We start from the raw sequence: 22,428 nt of genomic DNA, 5'->3' as shown, positions 1-22,428 counted from the left end.
TGGCGCCTCCTTAGCCAGGTGGGAAGGAGCAGCAGTGCGTAGCACACGCTTCTTGATTAGACCGGGGTTCGAGCCCGTCACCACCAAATACGGAGGATGCGGAAAGGTCAGGGAATGACCACCGCATATCCCGGAGCAATATGGCCTTAGTTGCTAATGCTCCTAAAAACCAAATAACAAACAATAACATAAAGTCAAAGTGGCAGAGAACAAAAGAGACCTAGGGATAATTGTATCCATCATGTTCTCTAAGCAGTGATACAGTCTTCTAGAACAGGTCAATGAGTTCTGTCAGTATTATATAGGAGATTTTCTGAACAGGAACAAAGAGTGATTTTCCTGTTGTATAAGGCATTCTTAGGATGCATCTTCAGAACTTCTTATAGGTCGGAAAGCCCAATTTTAGGAAGTATGCAGATCTGTTGGAACAAGCGTAGAGAAGAGCAAAGAGATTATTCAGGAGCAAAAAAGAGTATTCTTACCGAGAAAGACTTGCATTATGTGTATTAGAACATTGGGAAATTAGACATCTGTGCTGAAACCTGATTGAAATATCTAATGCTTTGAATAGATTGAGTAAACTAAGTAGTACCATTTCTCAGGCAACACACATAAGAGGATAGAAATTTAAATTGGAATATGACAGTTGCAAGATAGATGTGCACAAATTTGTTTTCTGTCGATAGTAATTTCATAGAATAATCTTTTACCTGGTGTTGTGAAAGTGAATAGTTTGCATTTATTCAAAGAATTGGACAGATTATTAGAAGGAAATTAGTAAAGGAAGTGGTTTCTTTTTATGTTTGCTGCTGTATAGGTGTGCTAATTATAATTTAACTTGAAGCTCATTGAGAAAAGCAATTGAAGGTAAGTACCTGGTGACAAAACCTGAATGCGAAGTGTTTCCTTTTTGTCCCCTCCCTGCATATTACAGTTTGAAAATTTAAATTATGCAAAATGTAAGTCTGGACCTACTGAGTGTCTTAGCCATATTTGCCCCAAATGAATCATTCTCCTAAAAAAGTGAATCAAATCACTAATCATGATTCAAAATCATGCTGAATCTTGTAGCTCTTTGCAGGGCCCTATAATATATGTTTAAAAACAGTATTTCAGAGCCAAATTGGGTTTTTGTCATTCAGAAAGTTGTTTAATACGATGATTAAGAGAGAATTTAAAAGTCATGTAGACATTAACGCTCAAGCAGGTGTGCATTTATGGAAAAATGCACATATCTTATGTATAGATAATATATGTATATGTAAGGTTCAAGATTAATAATCTTGAAATAGGCAAGAAGGAAGAAATATCTTAAAATTTATTATTTTGTAATATGCTTTTTTTTATATATAATTGATGCAACTGTGAAAAATATATATTTTTAAATTATCTATTTAAAGTATTTTAAAGTATCTATTTGCTTTGTGTGATGCATGCCCTCATACTTCACTCACACATGCACATGAAGAAAGAAATCTTACTGTTAAGAAAGAAATTGTCTAGACTCTCAACATAATGAATGCAAGAAAGAATACACATATAATATAAACCTAAACCACAACTAAAGCAAGAAAGAATATACATAAAACCAAGCCACAAGATAAAAAAAAAATACATTTTTCTGCACTCAGTGAATTATGTTTTGCTCTGTAATATAAAAATACAAATGTCTCTTGACTTTTAGTTAAAGATACCCATTTCTACATATGAATTATGCTATACTGTTAAGAAAGTTAGTGGAACAGACAATGAATTTGCAGAACTTGTAAATTTATTTAGTGCATTTATGAATGGTATATTTGGGGTATAGCAGATAAATTATTTAGAACCATGGTAGTGACTATTTCTTGAGAATTAAGCATAGTTTTGAATGACTTCAGAATGAATATCTTTCCTCTGAAATATATTAGAGTGATGTCTGAGGTTATGAAGGTGGGATTGGAAATTTATTTATTTTATTATTATTTTTTTGAAACACAATGAAATCAACCACACTATTTAAAAATAAGAAAGCAAATTTTGTGTTATCTAAAATAAACAGGATAAATATATACAAATTATAAAAACTCAACGTGATTAGTATAGTATAAAGTACAATATTTAAAAAAGAGAACTGAAATTCACTCATATTTTAAAATAAAATAATTAAAATTCAAATTATAAATGAAGCAGGAGAAGATTTTCACAAAGTATAAATTGCATATTATATACACTGGTATTCAAAGAAAGTGCATCACCTAGGAATTTCACATACAAGCAGGATAATAAATCAGTTAATGTTAAAGCTAGTAAAATAAGAAAACCTTTCAAGTCATTTGTAGATTTCGAATTGATAAAAGTCTACAAGAGTTCCATTCCGATTTTGAAAAAGCAGCACAGTGAACTCCACTGTATGGTGAACAATAACACAATTCCCAAATGTCATGCCAGCTTTTATAAGTCTAAAAGTTAATTTACGGAAGGATTAAATTTTTCTAAGAATGACTAAATTCTTCCATTTTGCTTGTTTGTACACCACTAATTACATACTAACGTCTTGTTCTTATTTATGCTTTATCACAATTATGTTCTCAAAGATTAAAATGTAGTTCATACATGTTCCTGAGTTTATGAATATAAATAAAGCTCTTGTTTAAAGTTTTTTTTTTTTTTTTTTAGTTCTTCATCCTAATTACTTTCCATCTTTAGGAGACTCAAGTCACAAATTAAGTATTTGTTGGTGCAATAGTGGCACAACTCAAAAGGGTGGGGGGGGGGGTTAAATTTTTGAGTATTCTTTTTCACAATGGTATGTTACATTAATAACTAGCATCACAAATAGAAATATAAACAAAAGATATTTATTAATAGTTAAGGCAAAGCCAAGTAATATTTGACAGGTGCTCTCAAAATATTCCAAAATGAGCATTGGCAACCTTTACCAAAACTGTTGCATAAAGGTTTATACACAGTTTTGGCTGAAATGTTATCAAAAGCCCTCAATTTGCTTCAGTTTATCATTTTAAGCGGAAAAGAAAATGAAAAGTTCACCAGGTGCAAACTAATATTTAGTTGAACCGCCTCTGGCCCTGATGACAGCAGCACACCTTCGAGGCATCGACAAGATCAATTTCTGAAGATAATCAATTGATAGTTCGTGGTTCCAAACACGAATTATGGCTTCCTGAAGTTCACAAAGGGTCTTTGGTTTCTTTCTGGCAACTGCAGATTCCACATGATGCCAACAGTTCTCTATAGGATTCAGGTCTGGACTGTTTCCTGGCCAGCTAATAGTTGTAATGGACCATTCTTCCAACCATTTTTTCACCTGTAACAAATGTAAACACATTACTGTCAAACCTCTAATGCAGAAATGAAGCTAAAGTAACTACAGAAGTACCTACTTATACTCGCCCAATGACAAGGAGCAGAGTCGTCCTGAAAGATGCAGTTACTTGGCAGGTTGAAATGGTCTCTAATGGTTGGCAGCAGTTTGCCTTCCAATATAGCCAGGTATCCACTGGCATTTACGGAAACTTTTATAAACTGCAGATGACCTACTTTGCGATACGAAATGCACCCCCATATCATTTGGCTGGTAGGGAATTTCACTGTAGACACCATACAGTCTGGATGGTATTCTTCACCATGTCTTGGCAGATCGTTTGTCTCCCATCAGAGCATGCAGATTGAATTTATTCTCATCTGAGAAAATAACTGACTTCCACTTCTCGGGGGTCCATTTGACATGCTCCTTACCAAATTAATCGGGCATTTTTCATTTTTTGTGTGAGGAGCGAATAAAATTCAATTTTATTCGCTAATGTCAGCACCTTCTTTGATCTTTTCACATTTCCCTTGTTATTCATAGCCATATTTTTGTACGGGTTAGAAATAACTTGTCCAAATGAAGTCACTTTCTTCCATTAACACACTTAAAAAAGTCTGTTTCACACTGCAAAACAGTAGATTTATCACTTTTGTAAACATATCAATTTATATGTTTACAAAATTATAAGCATATCAATTTATTAATTGATAAATTTATTCAATTTATAAGCATATAAATTAAAAGCAAATGACGAAATCTTCCATGACAAGCGCATAACATATACTGAACAAGGATTAGCAAGAAACATCCACGCTCGCGATTTTGTCACCCCTCTCCCCCCCACCCACTGAGCGCTGTTTTGACCGGGAAAGATTTCCCGGTCAATTTCATATTAAATTTCATTTAATTATTTAATTAAATTAAATTATTAATGAAATTATTTAATTTCATATTAAATTAGCGACCGCAAATAGCAGGGGTTTACTGTACTTTCTGTATAATTTTTAAGAGTGGAGTCTAAAGAAGGAACAATAAGTATAAGTTTTTATTTTCGTTCCCATACAAACTATGACCTACAGCATAACTAGAATCGAAGTAAATAACCAGTGTTAACATTTCATTTTCTGCTTTAAAAATTCTAAAGAAATATTCGACATGTATTTGAGACAGGTGAACTATATCAAAGCACTTCAGAGAAACCCTACAACATTCAAGCCACGTGGACTGTATCCCATCGACTATTTCTTCAGAGAATTACACTCTAGTCTTTCGTCTCTACACCTTTTCCTTCCTTTCTTTCTTTCTGGATTGTAGAGTCAGTTCGGTTTTGTTTGAGAGTGAAGTGGGAGCTTTTTTTTCCATTTTTTTTTTTTTTAGGCACATTAGCAACTAAGGCCATATTGCTCCGGGAATATGCGGTGATCATTTCCTGATCTTTCAGCATCCTCCGTATTTGGTGGTGACGGGCTCGAACCCCGGTCTAATCAAGAAGCGTGTGCTACGCACTGCTGCTCCTTCCCACCTGGCTATGGAGGCGACTTTCTGTTTTGTATGCAATATTTGTTACACACGTCGGGTTATTGTGATGAAGTTGAAATTCAATTTGTCCCACCATTTTCAACAACGAAGTTGTTGAAAATGGTAGGACATGTCATAAAGTGTGACAGCATTTCTTGTAACTTAACCTTGTGAATTTCTTTACAGAAAATTTCATTTTTACCGTTATCATGGTGTCACCTAAGAGAATAAGTGGTACTGGTAAATCTACCAAGAAAAGGAAAGCGATCGATTTGGATCAGGAAATTAAAATAATGAGGATGTATGAAAATGGTTAAACGTTAACAAGTTTTATGTGGAATTTAGATTTGTCAGTGTCAACAGTGAACACAATAATAAAGGACAAAGACAGATTACATGAATTGGTGAAGGGATCAGCATCAGTTGAGCAACTATAATAACCAAGGCTAAAACGGGACTAATAACTGAGATGGAAAAGGTACTTATTGTGTGGATGGAAGACCAGATCCAAACACACATCCCCTTAAGCCTCCACCTCATCCAAGCAAAGGCTTGTGCCATTTTTGAGGATCTTAAGAAGAAGAGTGATGGTGCTGAAACCACCTTTGTCGTGAGTCGTGGTTGGTTTTGTAGGTTCTGTGAAAGAAGCGGATATCATAACATTGCCATAAGTGGTAAGACTGCTGAAAAATTCAAGAACAAATTGGATGAGATTATAAGCAGCGGAGGTTATTTGCTGCAACAAATATTTAATGTGGACGAGACTAGCCTTTCTTGGAAAAAAGTGCCTAGTAGGACATATTTCTATTGAAGAAAAGTTGAAGTCTGGGTTTAGAGCTGCCAAAGACAGGATAATGCACTTAGTGTGTGTGGGGGGGGGACATAACGGTTATAAACTTAAACCATTAGTGGTTTCTCTCAGAAAACATGTAGACTTTTAAGGGCATTGGCAAGAAATTGCTTCCTGTACAATCAGGGCTAACTCAAAGGCCTGACAATAATCATGTTTGAAGAATGGTTTCTAAATGTGTTTGTCCCTGAAGTTGCAAAATATTGTTTACAAATGTCAGTACCTTTTAAGATATTAATGCTTATTGACAACGCTCCTGGTCATTCTAAATATCTATATGATCTGCACGACAACATCCAGGTGGTATATTTTATTCCCAAATACAACTGCTTTGATTCAACCAATGGATTGGGAGTTATCCATTCATTCAAAGCTTATTACATACGGGCAACATTTTCTGAGTCTGTAAATGCAGCAGAGCAAGGGAAGATGGATCTGCAGCAATTTTGGAAGACATTTAACATCCTTGATGGAGTATGCAACATTTCAAGAGCCTGGAATGATGCAACAACTTGCATAAGTGGAGTTTGGAAAAAACTTATAAAACATTCCGGGCTTAACAAAGATGAGCTGATGTCTTCTGTTACCAAATAAATTGTAAACTTAGCCCAGGAGTTGGAGCTGGTCCTGGAGGATGAAGATGTAGATGACCTTGTGGATGAATGAGGTGAAGATTTAACAGCAGAAGACCTAGCTCAGTTAAACGCACAAAGAATTGAGGAGCAAGGGAGAGCCAAATCCATTGAAGAATCGATGCAACTCAAGAAGCTGTTGTTGTTGTTGTTGTTGTTTGGTTTTTAGGAGCATTAGCAACTAAGGCCATATTGCTCCGGGATATGCGGTGGTCATTCCTTGACCTTTCCGCATCCTCCGTATTTGGTGGTGACGGGCTCGAACCCCCGTGTAATCTAGAAGCGTGTGCTACTCACTGCTGCTTCTTCTCACCTGGCTACGGAGACGCCAACTCAAGAAGCAGTTCAAAGTAAAGGAAATGGCAGAAGCATTTCGTAAAAATCAGGAAGGTTTCTTTGTTTGATGGAATGGATGAAAACACCAAATATTTCTTAAAAAAAAAAAAAAAAAGAAGAAAAAGTTTAAGATTGCTTATCATAATATTTATGAAGAGAAAAAAAGCATACGAAATAGATGAAGATTGAAGAGTTCGTATCATGTACTACCTCCTTGAACCACCCATTCCTACAACACCCTATGATTACTGTGTCTTATTAATGCTTCAGGTTTGTTTTAAGTTACTTTCAGTTCATCACCTGAAGTGTATAGACTTTGAATCGTTTTGTGGTTTAGACCAATTTTCTTAAATATGTACACCTTTTTTTAATTCCCTTAGTAGCCCTTCTAAAGCCTACATGGCATACAAAATACAGGCACTCTCCGACTTACATAAATTCAACTTTACATAAGTTTTTGCCAGCCGATGCAAATTGAAAAAAAAAATATGGAAACATATTTTGCATCCTGTAGGAATAAATGGAGGTATTGTGAAAATATCATGTTAGCCCAATAACGCATTGTTGTTTTTTTTTTTTTTTTTTCTACTCTCAGAAATTGAAATTTTTGCTATATAACTAAGCTATTTAACTCCAAAAGATCATTACATTTTTATAATGGAAATTGTATTAGTTTTATATAAATTTATGTCAAATAAGCACAACACAAAAATCACTTTGATGAACTAAAGGATGTAAAAACAAAACACACAGCCAAAACATTTACAAACACTACTGTTGGCTGAGAGGAAGGTCTACGCAGTCTGGCCGGAGAATGCAATACACTTTCATCGTTATCATATGTTCCGCTATAAGAATCAGTTTTGAACACCTTTGTGATATTTTTCTAAAGCATGTTTCTAGACATTGTGACCATAAAACAAATAAAAATAATATTTACTTTCTGGCTTATTGAACTTTTCTGTTAGTGTAATCTGTAAATGGGTAGTAACCCCAGGGGCTCACATCTGGTGAGTATATGCTTGGCACACCCGGGATTTTGAGCTGGATATCAGCATTCTTCTCTTTCATGGTGTTCCCTTCTACTTCTGACTGTTGTTCTTTCTCTCTCTCTCTCTCTCTCTCTCTCTCTCCCTCTCTCTCTCTCTCTCTCTCTCTCTCTCTCTCTCTCTGTCTCTCTCTCTCTCTCTGTCTGTCTCTCTCTCTCTCTGTCTGTCTCCCTCTCTCTCTCTCATGGTAACTCAGAAATTAATTTTGGCAGGTGCAGCATAAGCCACAGGCTTCCTTGCATCATATGGCTAATAATAATAATAGTAAACTCAATCTTATTGCATTTGCAATAATACCGATAACTGGAATTGTGTGGGTTTTTACATTATCTATATATATAAAATGCTTAGGTATGCTGCCCAAATTTTCCAACTGCTGATTGTTGCCAACACCATTTATTAATTTTTGTACTAACGTTTTTAAACTGAAGAGAGGCAACCTATGCCTGAAAACTATTGATGTATGTTTATTTTATCTGTCTTAAATTTTAATAAACCGTTCTAAGTTTTAAGAAGGGTAAAAATGGTTGAACACTGGGTAAGAACTTTGAGAAAATATAGAAGAAATGCTAATGAAATATTAGAGGAGAGATCTAATAGACTAAGAGCCCAAAACAAGACTCTACGACTACGAAGACAGACAGAAAACATTGAAGAAAGAGAAGCAAGATTGGAAATGAGAAGACAGGTGAAACGCCTTAGGATTAATCAAATAGAAGTACCAGATGTGAATAATCAAAAAGCTGTAATTAATGTGTGGAAGAGGTGTGAGTATTGCAATGCAAAATATTGGGGACGTGAGTTAAACATATCGAATAAATACACTAAATGCTGTCACAATGGAAAGGTTTCACTTGACCCACTGTCTGAGATACATACTTTATTACGAGAGCTGCTTACAGGGATTACACGTGAAGCAAATAACTACAGAGAACATATACGCGAGTACAACTGAACAATGATGTTTGCATCAATGGGTGCAGAGATTAAATCACCGCCTGGAAATGGTCCATACTGATTTAGAATACACAACCAGATTTATCATTTGGTCTCACCGTTATATCCAAATGAGGCAAATAAGCCAGGATATGGACAACTTTATATTTTCGATTCTGCTGAAGCAACAACAAAAAAAAAAACATCTTGAAAAACAATCAAACCAAGGGTGTATGGCCGAAGTAATGGAACAATTGGACGAGATACTGCGACAAATTAACCCATTTGCTGAGTCATACAAACAAATGCATGAAATAACCGAGGCCAATCCAACAATGAATGTGCACATGGCATTTATAGAAGACCAGTACTTAGATAAGAGATGATATAATGCACCTACATCCAAAACGGAGGTTGCCGCAATATTTGTTGGAGAAGACGGGGACCACCTGTAAATAGAGACATGCATATATCCCACAGGTGACAGCTGTAGAATTATATCACCACTAAACAAGACTGGTGAAGACTGAAGGATCTAGATTAAACTATTTATGCCATAATCAGAAAGATGGCATATGTTACGCCGGGCACAACTAGTTATGGTGAAATATGTTTCCCATTCGCTGAAATCTTCAGTCGTATAAAAAACATAAATAAATTTTCAGAACCTTCTCTTCATTCCTATTTACTTATTACAATGATGAAGGGAAAGCGACCAACAGAAAGTGCAAGTGGTGGCAGTGCTAGGAAACAAAATAAAATTTATTTAGATGTGAAGACGAAAATGATTAAGAAAGTAAAAGCAGGACGTAGTTTGCCATCTAATGCATGGGAATTAGGTCTTGCTGCTTTAATAGTGAATACTATTTTAAAGGACAGTATGCATATAAAAGAATGTGTTTAAGGATCAACTCATTTAACATCAACAGTGATCACAAAACAGTATTCAGGTGCTATATCGACGTTGGAAAAGCTATTAATAATATGGATTGAAAATCAGATTCAGAAGCAAGTGCACCTGAGTCTAATGGCCATTCAAGCAAAAGCAAGAAGTATTTATGAAGGTATTAAAAATAAGTACGACAAACTCCAAGCCAAGTTTGTAGCAAGCAGTGGGTGGTTTAATAGGTTCAAGCATCATGCTGGTTTCCACATGAAAGTAAAATTTTTCAGTGTGCTCTTATGTATAGTTGCGAGTGCCATTAGGGAAATTCCGACACATAAAATTCAACTTACGTAGAGTTCCATGGAACACAACCATTATGTAAGTCAGCGAGTGGCTGCACATATCAGTTTTTACAGTACAATAACATTCTTCCTTGCATTTTTGTTTCCTTTTATGTTTTCTTTTCTTATGTGGCACTCTGACTACTTCACTGCTATCCCCAGATAAAGTTTTTAATTGTTATGGTCTTGTCTTGTCTTCCTTCACAGATTAGGCGATCTGCCTGCTCCAATCTCAAAAAGGTCTGCCCATCTTTTCTTTGGTCTTCCTGTGTCTCTTTTTCCTTTTGCTCTATATGTGTAAGCTAATTTAGGGAATCTGTTATCTTCCATTCTTTCTACATGTTCTTTCCATCTTTGTCTATATTCTATAATTTTTTCATTAATTGAGTAAATCTAATTCCTTTCTAATATTTACATTTGGTATTTTATCTAATTTTGTACATCCTTTTAACATGTCTTAAAAATTTCATTTCTGCAGCTTGTATTCTATTAATGTCTCTTTGTTTCGGTATCCATGTTTCAGAATAATTGTTATGGTATATAACTATTTTTCTTCATTCTTCTGAGGATATGCAGTTTTTGTAATTTTGGCATATCAGGGATATAGTAGAAATATTTTATTAGTCATTCCCGAGTTACGTAAAAATCGACTTACGTAAGAAATCCTGAAACATATCACTTACGTAAGTCGGGGACAGACTGTATAAGTAAGAGAGAAGGGATAATTGGTAGTACACTTGTACTACCAATTACTACACTTGTATTAATGCACCTAATATAATTTTTCTGGCATTTGAAGATCTGAAGAGTGCCAGTGTGTGTGTGTGTGATGGAGTTCTTATTCGAGTCGGGTGATTAGTCGGTTACATCCTATCCATCAAAAACTCTTGGCACTTTACTGGGACAAGACATTCAATCAAACTAATGTCCAGAGGTGGCTCCAATGGTTTTGGGAAGGTGATTTCAACATCAAGGAGAAACCAAGAGCAGGAATGCCAGCGTGTCATAAACAACAAAAATGAAGGATTCATTCATTGTCATTCAAAATGACAAGTGCATAACCAAGTGATGGATGCTGTGCAAATGTTAAAAGGGTTTTGACTATCATCAAAACTAGGCACTCACTGAGAACAAATTTTGACTATCATCAAAATTTGTTCTCAGTGAGTGCCTAGGCTGCTCACTTAAGAGATGATGACTGATGAAAGCGATCTGTGAAGATCTTCTTGAGAAGTTTGATGCTGGCTATCCTGACTGCTTTAGAGGTCATCATGTGATGGCTCTTCCATTATGACCTGCAAACCAAACAATAATCCATGAAATGAAACACTCCTGACATCACCTATAAAAAAAAAAAAAAACCCATAAATTTCCAAATCATCACTAAACTTATAGGCATTTTCTTGTATCAAAATGGCATTATTTTTATCAATTTCTTGGAAAGTGGAACAACCATCAACAAAGTAAGATACTGCTTGTTACTGGAAAAAGGACTGCTTGTCACAAAGCCACACACAACACAGACACTGACACTGTCCAAGATGGTGGTGGAGCATAATGCCTCACCCACCCTGTAGTCCTGACCTTGCCCTATTCGATTTTTTTTTGTTTGGTAGACTGAAGTTATACATGCATGGTAAGGTATTTGAGAGTAATGTAGAGCTAATTTCTGACATTAAACATTGGTGTAAACATCGGCCTCTTGATTTTTACCAAAGCATTTTCTGTCCGGAAAGAATATTGAAGAAAATGCATCAAGTGTAATGGTTTTTACATTAAGTGATATTTTCACGAAGTTGAAAGATTTGTATTTTATATACTTGAAATATGGTTACAATATCTCAGATAATAAAGACATTACAGCTTATAGTGCATTACTTATTGATCCCCCCATTGTATTTATGGTGAAAAGCGTACTATTGAGACAGCTGTCAGTTGTTACTTTGCTTTAAAATAAATAGGAATAATACTTTTCAATACAGAAGTGCTATTTATTTGATATAGTGCACATTGAGGCATCTCATTGCAAAGGTGGAGAAGGCTTTATATAAGAGATCTTATTAGTTTATAACTGCTTCTAACACATTATCGTACTCAACTTGTACATTAAGGATTTTTTTTTTTTTTATTAAGGAAGTCTTCAACCCACATATCAAAAATGTGATTTTTAAGAGTTCCTAGATGTAAGGAAAGAAGAAAATGCAGCTCGATTTCAGTTTTTCCTTTTGAACCTATTTATGTTGAAAATATTACTAGTGTAATTTCACTGATTACAGCAGATATTTTGAGTATAAAAAGGAAATTAAAATCTGATTTGCCCTTTTATTTTGGTTAGATTCGTGCTAACAGGGATAATGAAACACTGAAACTTTTAACAAGGGTTTCAGGGATTGGGTAAGTGTTGGTTTCTTTAAATTTATGTTTCATATTACCATTTTTGTAGTTATAGAATAATGCATCAGTAGCAAATTAAAAGTTTATTTATAGCTAATACTTGTATAAATTGAAACTTCAACACTATATGTAATATCTCTGAATAACAAATTGTTTCAGAATAAGGTTCTGGAAGCAACAAGAGTGTCAAAATAAACTGGAACATGTCCAAAAAAGAATATCATCAAAGATGTAGACATCATTTGGATGATGAAATGTAAATGAAGTAGACACAATGAAAACCAAAAAGAATGCTTCATTGTAGCAATAAATACTGTACATTATTCAATTTATGTAATAGATGTGAGATGAGAATTAAGAGCTGATTTTGCTGTAAGAAATAATGGAAAAGGCAGATTATGTTTGAGTTACTAAATCTATGCACAGTGTTAAACTCTCAGACAGACTGTTATAGATGTTTATCTGTGAAAATAGTGTGTCACATGCTATCAAAAATAATTGTATGCAGCTTGCATTTAGTAGGCGTGTTTGTGTATCCTATTAAACAAAAAAATGCTTATTGAAATTACTTGTGCATAAATTTTATTATTCCACAGTATGGTATTCACTTTTGATTATTACTATAAAGAAATTATTTATGGCTACATGTTCATGCAAACACAAAATAAAATTTCAAAAATGATTATATAGTTTTTATTATTACAAGGTTGGTGAATATTGGTTACCAGTATTTATAGTATGATTATGAACAGAGCAACTATCAGAAGTACTGAGAATGCATAGTACAACATTGCTTTGATATGTAGCATTTCAAAAGTGTATGCAGAAAGTTCTGGGATGAATTATTATAGGGTCCAAAATAACAAAAAAAAAAAAAAAAAAAATTTCCTCATGTTACAATATTTCATTAATCCATAGCAATGTTGACCTTCAGTCTCAGATTGTGTGGTTGGAACCCAGGTGATGTACTCAGGCAGATAGAGGTATGAAATGTGAGAATCTCTGTATCCAAGAGCAGGTCATGGGGTTTTGTCAATGATATATAGGAATTTTGCTAGCAGGGAAAAGGAGGTGATTATTCCTTTGTATAAGGCAATGGTCAGGCCAGGTAACCACAAAGTCCCGTTATCCCTGTTTTAAATTGGTAAATACAAATCACTTGGAATTCCTGTGTCATAAGATTTATTTAGAGAGGGATACAAACAAAGAAATGCAAAACAACAGGTTCAGTAATCCAATGGATCAATACGTTTCCCATCATTTTCGTAACAGAGGATAATTCGCTGCCAAGTTCTGTGGGACAACCTTCTTATCGTTTGGGGAGTGTAGTGTTTAAAAGTGAATCTTAGTCTCTTTGAGCTCATCAGTGGTATTATAACATTGTTGTAAGGTCGCAGGTTCGAATCCAGCCTCGGGCTTGGATCAAAGTACTGCAAAAACCTTGGGAGGTGCATTATGGCCACAGATGCTGATGCGCCAACAACTACCAAAAAAAAAAAAAAATAAATAACATTGTTGTGCAACAATATCCTTAATGAATCCCCCATAATGAATTGCTGTATGTTGATCGGTCGGGGCTTCGAGGTGGCTGTTCAATAGGAGCTGGCAACACAGGTGACCCACTGCCAGTGGGTCAGCTGTGTGGGTCAGCTGTGTGGGTCAGCATCTTGGTAATGCCTCATTGAGTTATTTTTATACTATCCATCGTGTTTTTGCCAAATGCGATAACAGCAATAGGATGGAAGGACTTGCCGCTCAGGGTGTTTAAAGGTTTAGGAATTAGTTTGAGAAGAGCTGTCTTCCAGATAACAAGGAAAGTGCTTTCATTCACACATTTGTTGAATAGAGTCGGAAGAACTGTTGGACATAGCTTGTGGAATTGTTTGATAAAGATGCCCTCATGAAGGTCGAGGCCTGGACAACCAGATTTGTTAATTTTTAGGACAGCTGTGTCCACCTTCAGCTGCATAAATGGCTGAGATTCAGAAGTAGTAGTGTAGGAGTTATTGAGCTGTCTTATTTGTTGATAGTAGTCAAGTCATCCTCTGGGCAATCAGAAGGAAGCAGATTGTCCAATATAGTGTTGACATTGTTCTTTCAGGTGAGAGTTTCAGTTCCGTTTGCAGGTACCAAACAATAAACAGCAGGGGAATAGGATTTGTTCCTAGTAAGGCGATAAACAAGGCCCCATGCGTCCCGATTGCCAGTAGAAGTAACCAGGTATTGTCTTTTGAGAACCTGATATTCTGTTTTAAGACTTTCAACATTAGGAGGTGGCCAGCTCCTGCAATGTTGTTGGTAAGTATGCCTAGCCCTACGCACTTGATGACGAAGTAAGGTTCCCGGTTCCACCATGGAATGGGATGGGAGAACTGAATTTTCCTTTTGGCTGCTTTATAACAGCTGTAAGCATCATTAACATAGGAAGCTAATTCAGAAGCTGTAAATTGATGGATGAAGTTTATGGTTTCAAGTGGGAAGTCAGTGTTGATTGAGTCACCAAACCGGTTCCACATGATGCGTTGCAAATAAATCTTCTAAGGTCCTGTAATGGAGGATTATATGTTTGTGCAGAGCAGGTCACGGAGATTATAATTGCACGATGGTCACTTGAACAAATGTTAGTATTTAGTGTCCAGTCATTAATGTTTGAAGAAACAGTGTCAGAAGTAGCAGTGATGTCTATATTTGATTCGCCATTTAGAGAGCTGAAGGTATAAGGTGAGCCATGTTTATTTAGAACAGTTAGCTCATGTGAAAGGAGAAAGTCTTCTATGAGTGAACCCATGTTATCAATATGGTCGGAGTGCCATAGACTAGATTTGGCATTAACGTCTGACATTATAATAAGTTTGGCTGTACCTACCAAAGAAATAATTTGATCGAGGTAGCCAAGGTGGAGTGTAATGTTTCAGAAGCTGGTGGACAGTATAGTGTAACTAAAAAATAAGAGCCAGGAGGAGTAGACACACCTAAGCAGACAGTGTATTGATTGTGTAGACTAATTATTTTGACTACGTCCAATTTAGGATTGACTATGACGAAGGTTCAGCATGTTCTGGCTGAATAACCCTAAAACAGATAGGGTATCCAGTTATTTTACCATGGAAATGATATGGTTCTTGTAAGGCTATAATATTGAATTTAATTTCGTCAGTTGCCTTTTGGACTTCATTGGCTACCAATCGTGACCACTGAGCAATTAGTTGAAGCAGGCTAAGTTCATAGACTGATTCATCTGCAGGTGAAGAACTGGTAAAAGACAAATCAGTCACGAATTGCCTCATTCATCAGTGGTCCTTAATCGTGCAATCTCTAGAGCTCTTTTATATTCATGGCAATTGTCAGTCAATTCGGCCCTGGAAAGATTGTGCAAGACTCAAGGGGTAGAATTTTTTTCAGCCTGGTCTGTACTTGTTAACAGGAGAGACTGCTTCTACAGGGATGGGATACACTTAAATAGAAAGTTTGCAAGAATATTTGCTGATGCTATCGAGGCAGCGTTAGGTGGGTTGGAAAACTGTAGCTTGGGGGGATACAGAGACTAATAGATTAACAGTAGCCACTGCAGAGGTGAAAGTGATTCTTGCACTGCTTCTATTGGAATGAGCAGCAGCCTGGAAAACAAGATGCAGGATATTTCAGAGACTGCTGGGAGTCATTACGGTACAAGTAAACATAGGGGTTGTGTTAGGGTAGCTAAGAATAGGAACAGGTGCATGTATACTTGTGTGTACACCAATGCTAGGGGTTTGGTAAATAAATTTGATGAATTTGAGGTATTGCTCAAAACATCAAAGGCAGATATTGTTGGGATATCAGGGACGTGGTGTCACACAGATATAATGAATGCAGAACTGGAATTTTGGGAGTACAATGTTTACAGAAAGGATAGGAAGGGAGGAGGGGTTATGCTATTAGTTAAGAAACACATATAATCCAAGGAAATGAAGCCAGTCGACATCACTGGACAGTGCAGTGTTGAGTCAGTTTTCTGTGTGACATAAGCATTGGGAGATCAAAATTGAGAGTAGGAGTGTGCTGTAGGTCTAATGACTCTGATGATTATAATAAGAAACTGCACAGGGAAATAGAGTGGGCCAGTAAATCAGAGGGTCTTATAATGGGGGATTTTAACTTCCCAGATATTGACTGGAATTTGTGGGTTGGTCGCTCACACACTAGCAAGGCTTTTGTGGATTTATTGGATGATTGTTTTCTACATCAGCATGTTCGGGAGGCAACTAGAGGGAGTAATACTCTTGATCTGAATATCAGTAGTGATCCTTCATGCATTAAGAATCTGCAGATAAAGGAACCACTAGGTGGCAGTGATCACAGTGTGCTGAAGTGGGATTTACTCAAAGAGGTAACTACCATCAGGGGTAAAGGGAAGGGTTTTTGCTTTTGTAAAGGCGACTACAATGGTCTGAGACTGTATTTAAATTCTATACAGTGGGACCAACTGATGATGTTACCAACAGCAAATTCAAAATGGGAAGCATTCAAAGAACTTATCTTGGAAGCTACTAGGCTTTACATACGCACTAAGAAATATTGTTCAAAGTTTAGGCCTAAATGGATGTCAGATGAACTAATGAGACATATGGCAGAGAAGAAAAATGCATGGGATACATATAAATTAACATGTTACACAGAAGCCTATGATAGATATAAGCTGGTCTGTAACCAAGTTACAAAGGAGGTTAGGCAGGCGAAGGCAGATTACGAGAAATCTTTGGCAAGGGATGCAAAGAAAAACAGCAAAGAGTTCTTTACTTATATAAACTCTACGAGGAAGGGGGATGAATGAGATTGGTCCACTTGATATTGATGGTTCAGCTGTTGATGATCCTGCTCAGGTAGCTAACAAACTAAATGAATATTTTGCATCTACATTCACACATTAGGAGTTATTCAGCGAGGGGAATGCCAGAGGTATATTCAACTCTGGCAGTAAGCTAGAGAATCTTGTAATAACTGAGAGTAAAGTGGAGGATAAATTGTTGAAGATAAACACAAGAAAGGCACTTGGGGTGGATGGGATCTATCCAGTTATATTAAAGGAGGCAGCAAAGGAAGTAAGGAAACCCTTAGCCACAATTATAAGAGCTTCCTTGGACTCAGGGGAGGTACCCATAGACTGGAGATGTGCAAATGTGACCCCAATTCACAAAGGAGGATGAAAGGCTGACACAAGTAATTATAGACCTGAGTTTAACTTCTGTTACAGGAGAATTAATGGAGGCACTGGTTAAAGAAGCACTGCAGGATGGCCTGACCCAGCCAAGTGGTCAGGAGTGAGAGTGCATCGCACGCATTCCTTGATTGGATTGGTGTTCGAGCCCGTGACTACTAAATACGATAAATATTTGTATCGACGATTTAGTATAAACTCTACTGACTTGGTTGTCATGCCAGAGTATAAACAGAAAATTTATTTTATCTAGATAAGACCAGTTATAGCTCAGACACAGCATGGTTTTGTTAAGGGAAAGTCTTGCCTGACCAATTGGAATGGATACTAAGATGCAGTCACAAAAGAACAGGATGCAGGGAATAACTTTGATATTATATACTTTGATCTTAGAAACGTTTTTGATACTGTTGCACATGGAAGACTGCTGCACAAATTGGAGTCGTGTGGCATTGGAGGCAAATTTGCTGCTATGGATAAAGGGATGGTTGAGTGGGAGAAGACAGAGAGTGGTAATCAATGGACACTGCTCATCGCGGACTAAAGTTATTAGTGGAGTCCCTCAGGGTTCAGTGTTGGATCCATTATTGTTTTCTGTATTTATAAATGATATTGATGATGGATATCAAGCTTAATGCCCAAGTTTGCAGACGATACAAACAAAGGTTAGCATGGTTGTTAAGGACACTACTGATGCTGTGCTGCTGCAACAGGATCTGGAAAGGTTGAGCAGATGGGCTGAGAGGTGCCAAATGTAAAGTACTACCTATGGGAAACAGCAACCCCAGAGCAACTTATCAACTCTACACTGACAGTGTTAGAGAATGAAAAGGACCTGGTGGTAATTGTGCAGGCAGATATGAAGTTCTCTGAGAAGTACAGACGGGCTGCAAGAGTAGCTCATGGTCAGTGATATACAGGAATTTTTCTAGCAGGGATAAGGAGGTGATTATTCCCTTGTATAAGGCAATGGTCAGGCCACACCTTGAGTACTGTGTATAGGTCTGGAGGCCTCATTTCAAGAAGGATGTAGAGCTGCTGGAACGAGTACAGAGAAGGGCAACAAGATTAGTGAACGGAACAAAGGTTTGCTCTTACCAAGAAAGGCTTAAGTTTTGCAAATTACAGTGTCTGGAGACCAGGCACCGGCGAGGTGATCTGATAGAGGTGTATAAAGCCTTGAATGATTTGAGCATGCTCAATGCCTATGGGATTCTTCCTCTTGCTCAGAATAATCACCTGAGAGGGCATAAATTCAAATTGAGGAAAGACAGATGTAGGATATATGTGCGGAAGTTTTCCTTTAGCCAGCGGGTAGTTGGTTGATGGAACAGGCTTCCATCCCTTGTTGTGGAAGTTGATAGCCTAAATAAATTTAAGGCTTAGCTGGACAGGTATTTCAAATGAACGGAGGGGTGAAATGGAAGTGTGTTTTTTTTTTTGGCTGATGCTGCATAAGCTTGCTTTCTTGCATCATATGCCTCTACTAATGCTAATTAGGATCGTGGATGGAATGCCGAAAGTTTCTTTTACGCCTCTTACGCCCCACAGGATGGGGAGTTATGGGTACGATATTGTGTTGTGTGCCCATATTCCAAGCACAAAAAGCACTTAGTAACTATTGTAAGGGGCCTATGCGAGCTACAAGCAAGAAATATTCTGTCCGTTGATGAAATACACCTGTAAATGTTTGGGGGAAAAACTGATTACCGAATGTACTATTGACAAGGACCTTGACTTGGTTGTAAATCTGAACGAGGTTTCTTTCGCAATCTCCTCCACTGTAAAGTCATAGTCAGCCAGATTTTTATTATACAATTCTTCTGTTATGTCCTCCTTACTTAGATCCTTGGGCACGTCATAAATAATTATGGAAGGGTTACCTTTTTTAGTAACTCCCATAGAGATTCCTGCAGAGGACAAGGAATCAGATGTTGAGATACTAATTAAGTCTGACTTAGAGGCCGTTTCCAAAATTACGCTTTTGTTGCATGCTAATTTGATCGTTTTATTTTGACTGTTTTAAATTTGGTCTTCAAAGTATTGGTTACCAAAGTTTTTAGATCAGCACTGGTTTTAAAATTGCTATTCTGTAACGCTCTAAGTACATTCTCACTAGGTTTAGCTATTTGTTCCTTCAACATCGGTCTATTTTGGGCTACATCAGCATAAGATCTAACAGAAGGGGTTCCCTGTAACAGGAGATCCTCATGTTGTGCTTTCCTATCAGCAGGGGCCTGAATCTCTGGCTCTTGTACATAATCTATTTTATTTGGAGTCACTGCGGAAAAGGCTTGTATTATTTTGTCTAGAAGATTAGGTTGCATATTTATTTAATGATTAGTAACCTTCAATTTTTCATTTTCTATCAGGAGGGCTGTTGTTACTTCCTCAAGTTTGGACCATTTGTCCATAATAGCATCTCCTGCCTTTTTGGTTACTTTATTGGTCTCTCCCAAAACAAAGCTCCTCATATCTTTACGCATTTTTGAAACCACATCATAAACCGAAGATGTGTCCCGAGTAATATCTAATTCTTCCAACGTTTTATCTTCAGAATTTGCGGTTGTCCCAGCCTTTTGATCAGTAGATAAACCACCAGCAATACCTTTCTCAGGAGACAATTGTGGTATTTTGGGAAGCAATAAGGGGGAGCTGCTATTTCCTACCTCAGACATATCTGTAGGTTTTCTCACACCAGTATTCTTTCCATGCATACTGATTCCCTATTCTATGCTATCCAACACAAATTCAATATTAAAGTAAGATATGCTGTCCTGAGAAAAGAAACTATGTAACGGCACAGTAAAGGCGGCAGTTTGGTGTTAGTGATCACACCGTATGCAATTAGACAAGGAAATCTGTCAACCTCATTTGTTTATTTTCGTAGCGCTTATGTCAGACAAAAGGCTAGCTCAAGGTGCACTTGCTATTATCCTACGATGTGCAGGGGTGAGGATCAGTGGGAAGCTTTAGCAGACTATTGACATCCAGTCAAGGTCACACAGCTTGTTCTGAGACGTGTTCAGAGAACTGTCGGAACAGTGGCCAAACTTGCTGGTAAAGCAGTTATAGCAGAGATCATGCAGAAATTTAAACAGTACTTATCTTTTGTCCATGCTTATAATTAAATGGTCGCATATGGCATTTGCAGGAGTTCTTCTTGATGTAGTAGCACTGAAAAGTAACTAAATATTGCTTCCTTAATACGCAAAATGAAAAATAATACAGAGCACAGGTACATAAAACCGTTTGCATTCGTCCCCTAGCAGAAGTGTCTATAAGAGGGGTACAAACCAGTTTGTAAACTTGTCCAGGTATCAGTCACACATAGGGTGCCTCCGTAGTCAGGTGGAAGAAGCAGCAGCAGTGCGTAGCACACGCTTCTTGATTAGACCAGGGTTTGAGCCCGTCACCACCAAATACGGAGGATGCGGAAAGGTCAGGGAATGACCACCACATATCCCAGAGCAATATGGCCTTAGTTGCTAATGCTCCTAAAAAAAAAAAACAAATAATAATAACAGTATCAGTCACGATTAACCGCACCATTAAAAAGTAAGGCCAAACAACTATTTGCTGTCCATGCCAGTCCATATCACAACATGGGGGTGGTATGTTCTAATTCTGTGTAAAAGTGAGGGTTTCCTTCAGCCAAAACACCACATTTCCTGACCAACAGTTCCAATATATAGCATGTTCATCACTAAAAACGATTTTACCACACTTTGGAATTATGTTGAAAGTTTGAAGAAAGTTTGAATTAAGACACTGTCAGATAATTCTTGAACAAACATAGGATGATTTGGATGCAATTGTAAGTCAATTTTCATCTGTTTTTACATTGTTGACTGGGGGATCCCAAGTTCCAATGCTCTTTTTCCTCATTGATTTCATTGGTGATTTTACAACAGACTCTCTTCAATTTGTCTGCACTGTTCCCCCCTCTTGTTGAAGGTCTTCTTGGTTTATCGTTTACACTTCCTATGCTAAAGAATTTCTTCTCCCACTGCAAAAGTATTTGTTTTGCTGGAGGATCTCATTGAAATCTCAGCTCAAAATCATCTCGCAGCTCTTGCTGTCTTTTTAGTTCTCTCCCTACCCTGCATCCAACAACTGACAATAACACATTATTCAATAGTGTAATTACTCTTATCAACCATTGTTAAATCCGAAAATATAAAATATCCAGTACTAGCTGCTTTTAAAAGAAAATAAAAATATCTAATCTTAGGTGAATACATTTAGTGTATTTGATATTGACTAATTGTATATATTGGGGTAACGTGACTTTATAGCTACCCTGTATACAATTGAATTTTTTAGACAAACCAAAGTTAGTCTAAACAAACCAAAATTGTTGTAACAGTTAATATTGTGAAATCCTTCATGAGTTACCCCCTTATACTTTAAGAAGTAATGCCACTCTATTAGAGAAGACTAATGTTCTTTATTTTCAGTTGAGTGCCATCATCACGCTTAGTCGCCCATGCGCCATAAAAACCAATTCATTATTGGGGTAACATGACTTTGTGGCCACCCTGTACACAGTTGAATTTTTTAGACAAACCAAAGTTTGTACATTGTTGTAACATCTCATATTGTGAAATCTTTCGAGTTGTCCTCCTTATACTTCAGTAAGTAAAGTAAATAAGTATACGGCAGTTGAGTTGTGAGGCTGATAAATTCTCAGCTCACGACGATCGGGTAAATCTAATTCTCTATTCGATTAATAAAACTGATATTTAGGATATTGGGGCTAAATTGTCGAAAAACCGTTTTCAATTAGAACCCACGATAATTAAGCAAGGGAAAGCCAAATCAAAAGTATTGAGGAGGAGATGTGAGAGAGCCAGTGAGAAGGCAAGAGTTCCCATAACTACCACAAGCTTGCTTTCGCTCTTAACGGGGGATAGTAACGTGGGATAAAGTGGCAGCGAGAACTTCGGTCCCTTGCTAACGACAATAAGCAAAAGAAG

At 36.9% G+C, this 22,428-nt stretch overlaps 1 protein-coding gene across 4 annotated transcripts in view; it reads left to right on the top strand.

The window, feature by feature from the left end:
* Positions 1-22,428, top strand: part of LOC150081578 (DNA polymerase beta-like) — a 235,180-nt gene that overhangs the window by 45,596 nt on the left and 167,156 nt on the right. For all 4 annotated transcript variants that reach the window (XM_090379432.1, XM_090379433.1, XM_090379431.1 and 1 more), the window contains exon 4: positions 12,194-12,252. In XM_090379432.1, the coding sequence (XP_090235558.1) occupies positions 12,194-12,252 (59 nt within the window). The remainder of the gene's footprint in view (positions 1-12,193; positions 12,253-22,428) is intronic.

This window comes from Mastigoproctus giganteus, chromosome 8, assembly GCF_048544385.1.
Source record: "Mastigoproctus giganteus isolate SK-2022 chromosome 8, ASM4854438v1, whole genome shotgun sequence".
NCBI classification, from domain to species: Eukaryota; Metazoa; Arthropoda; class Arachnida; order Uropygi; family Thelyphonidae; genus Mastigoproctus; species Mastigoproctus giganteus.
Note: the sequence above shows the minus strand (reverse complement) of the source record. Positions and strands in the feature narration are given on the sequence as shown.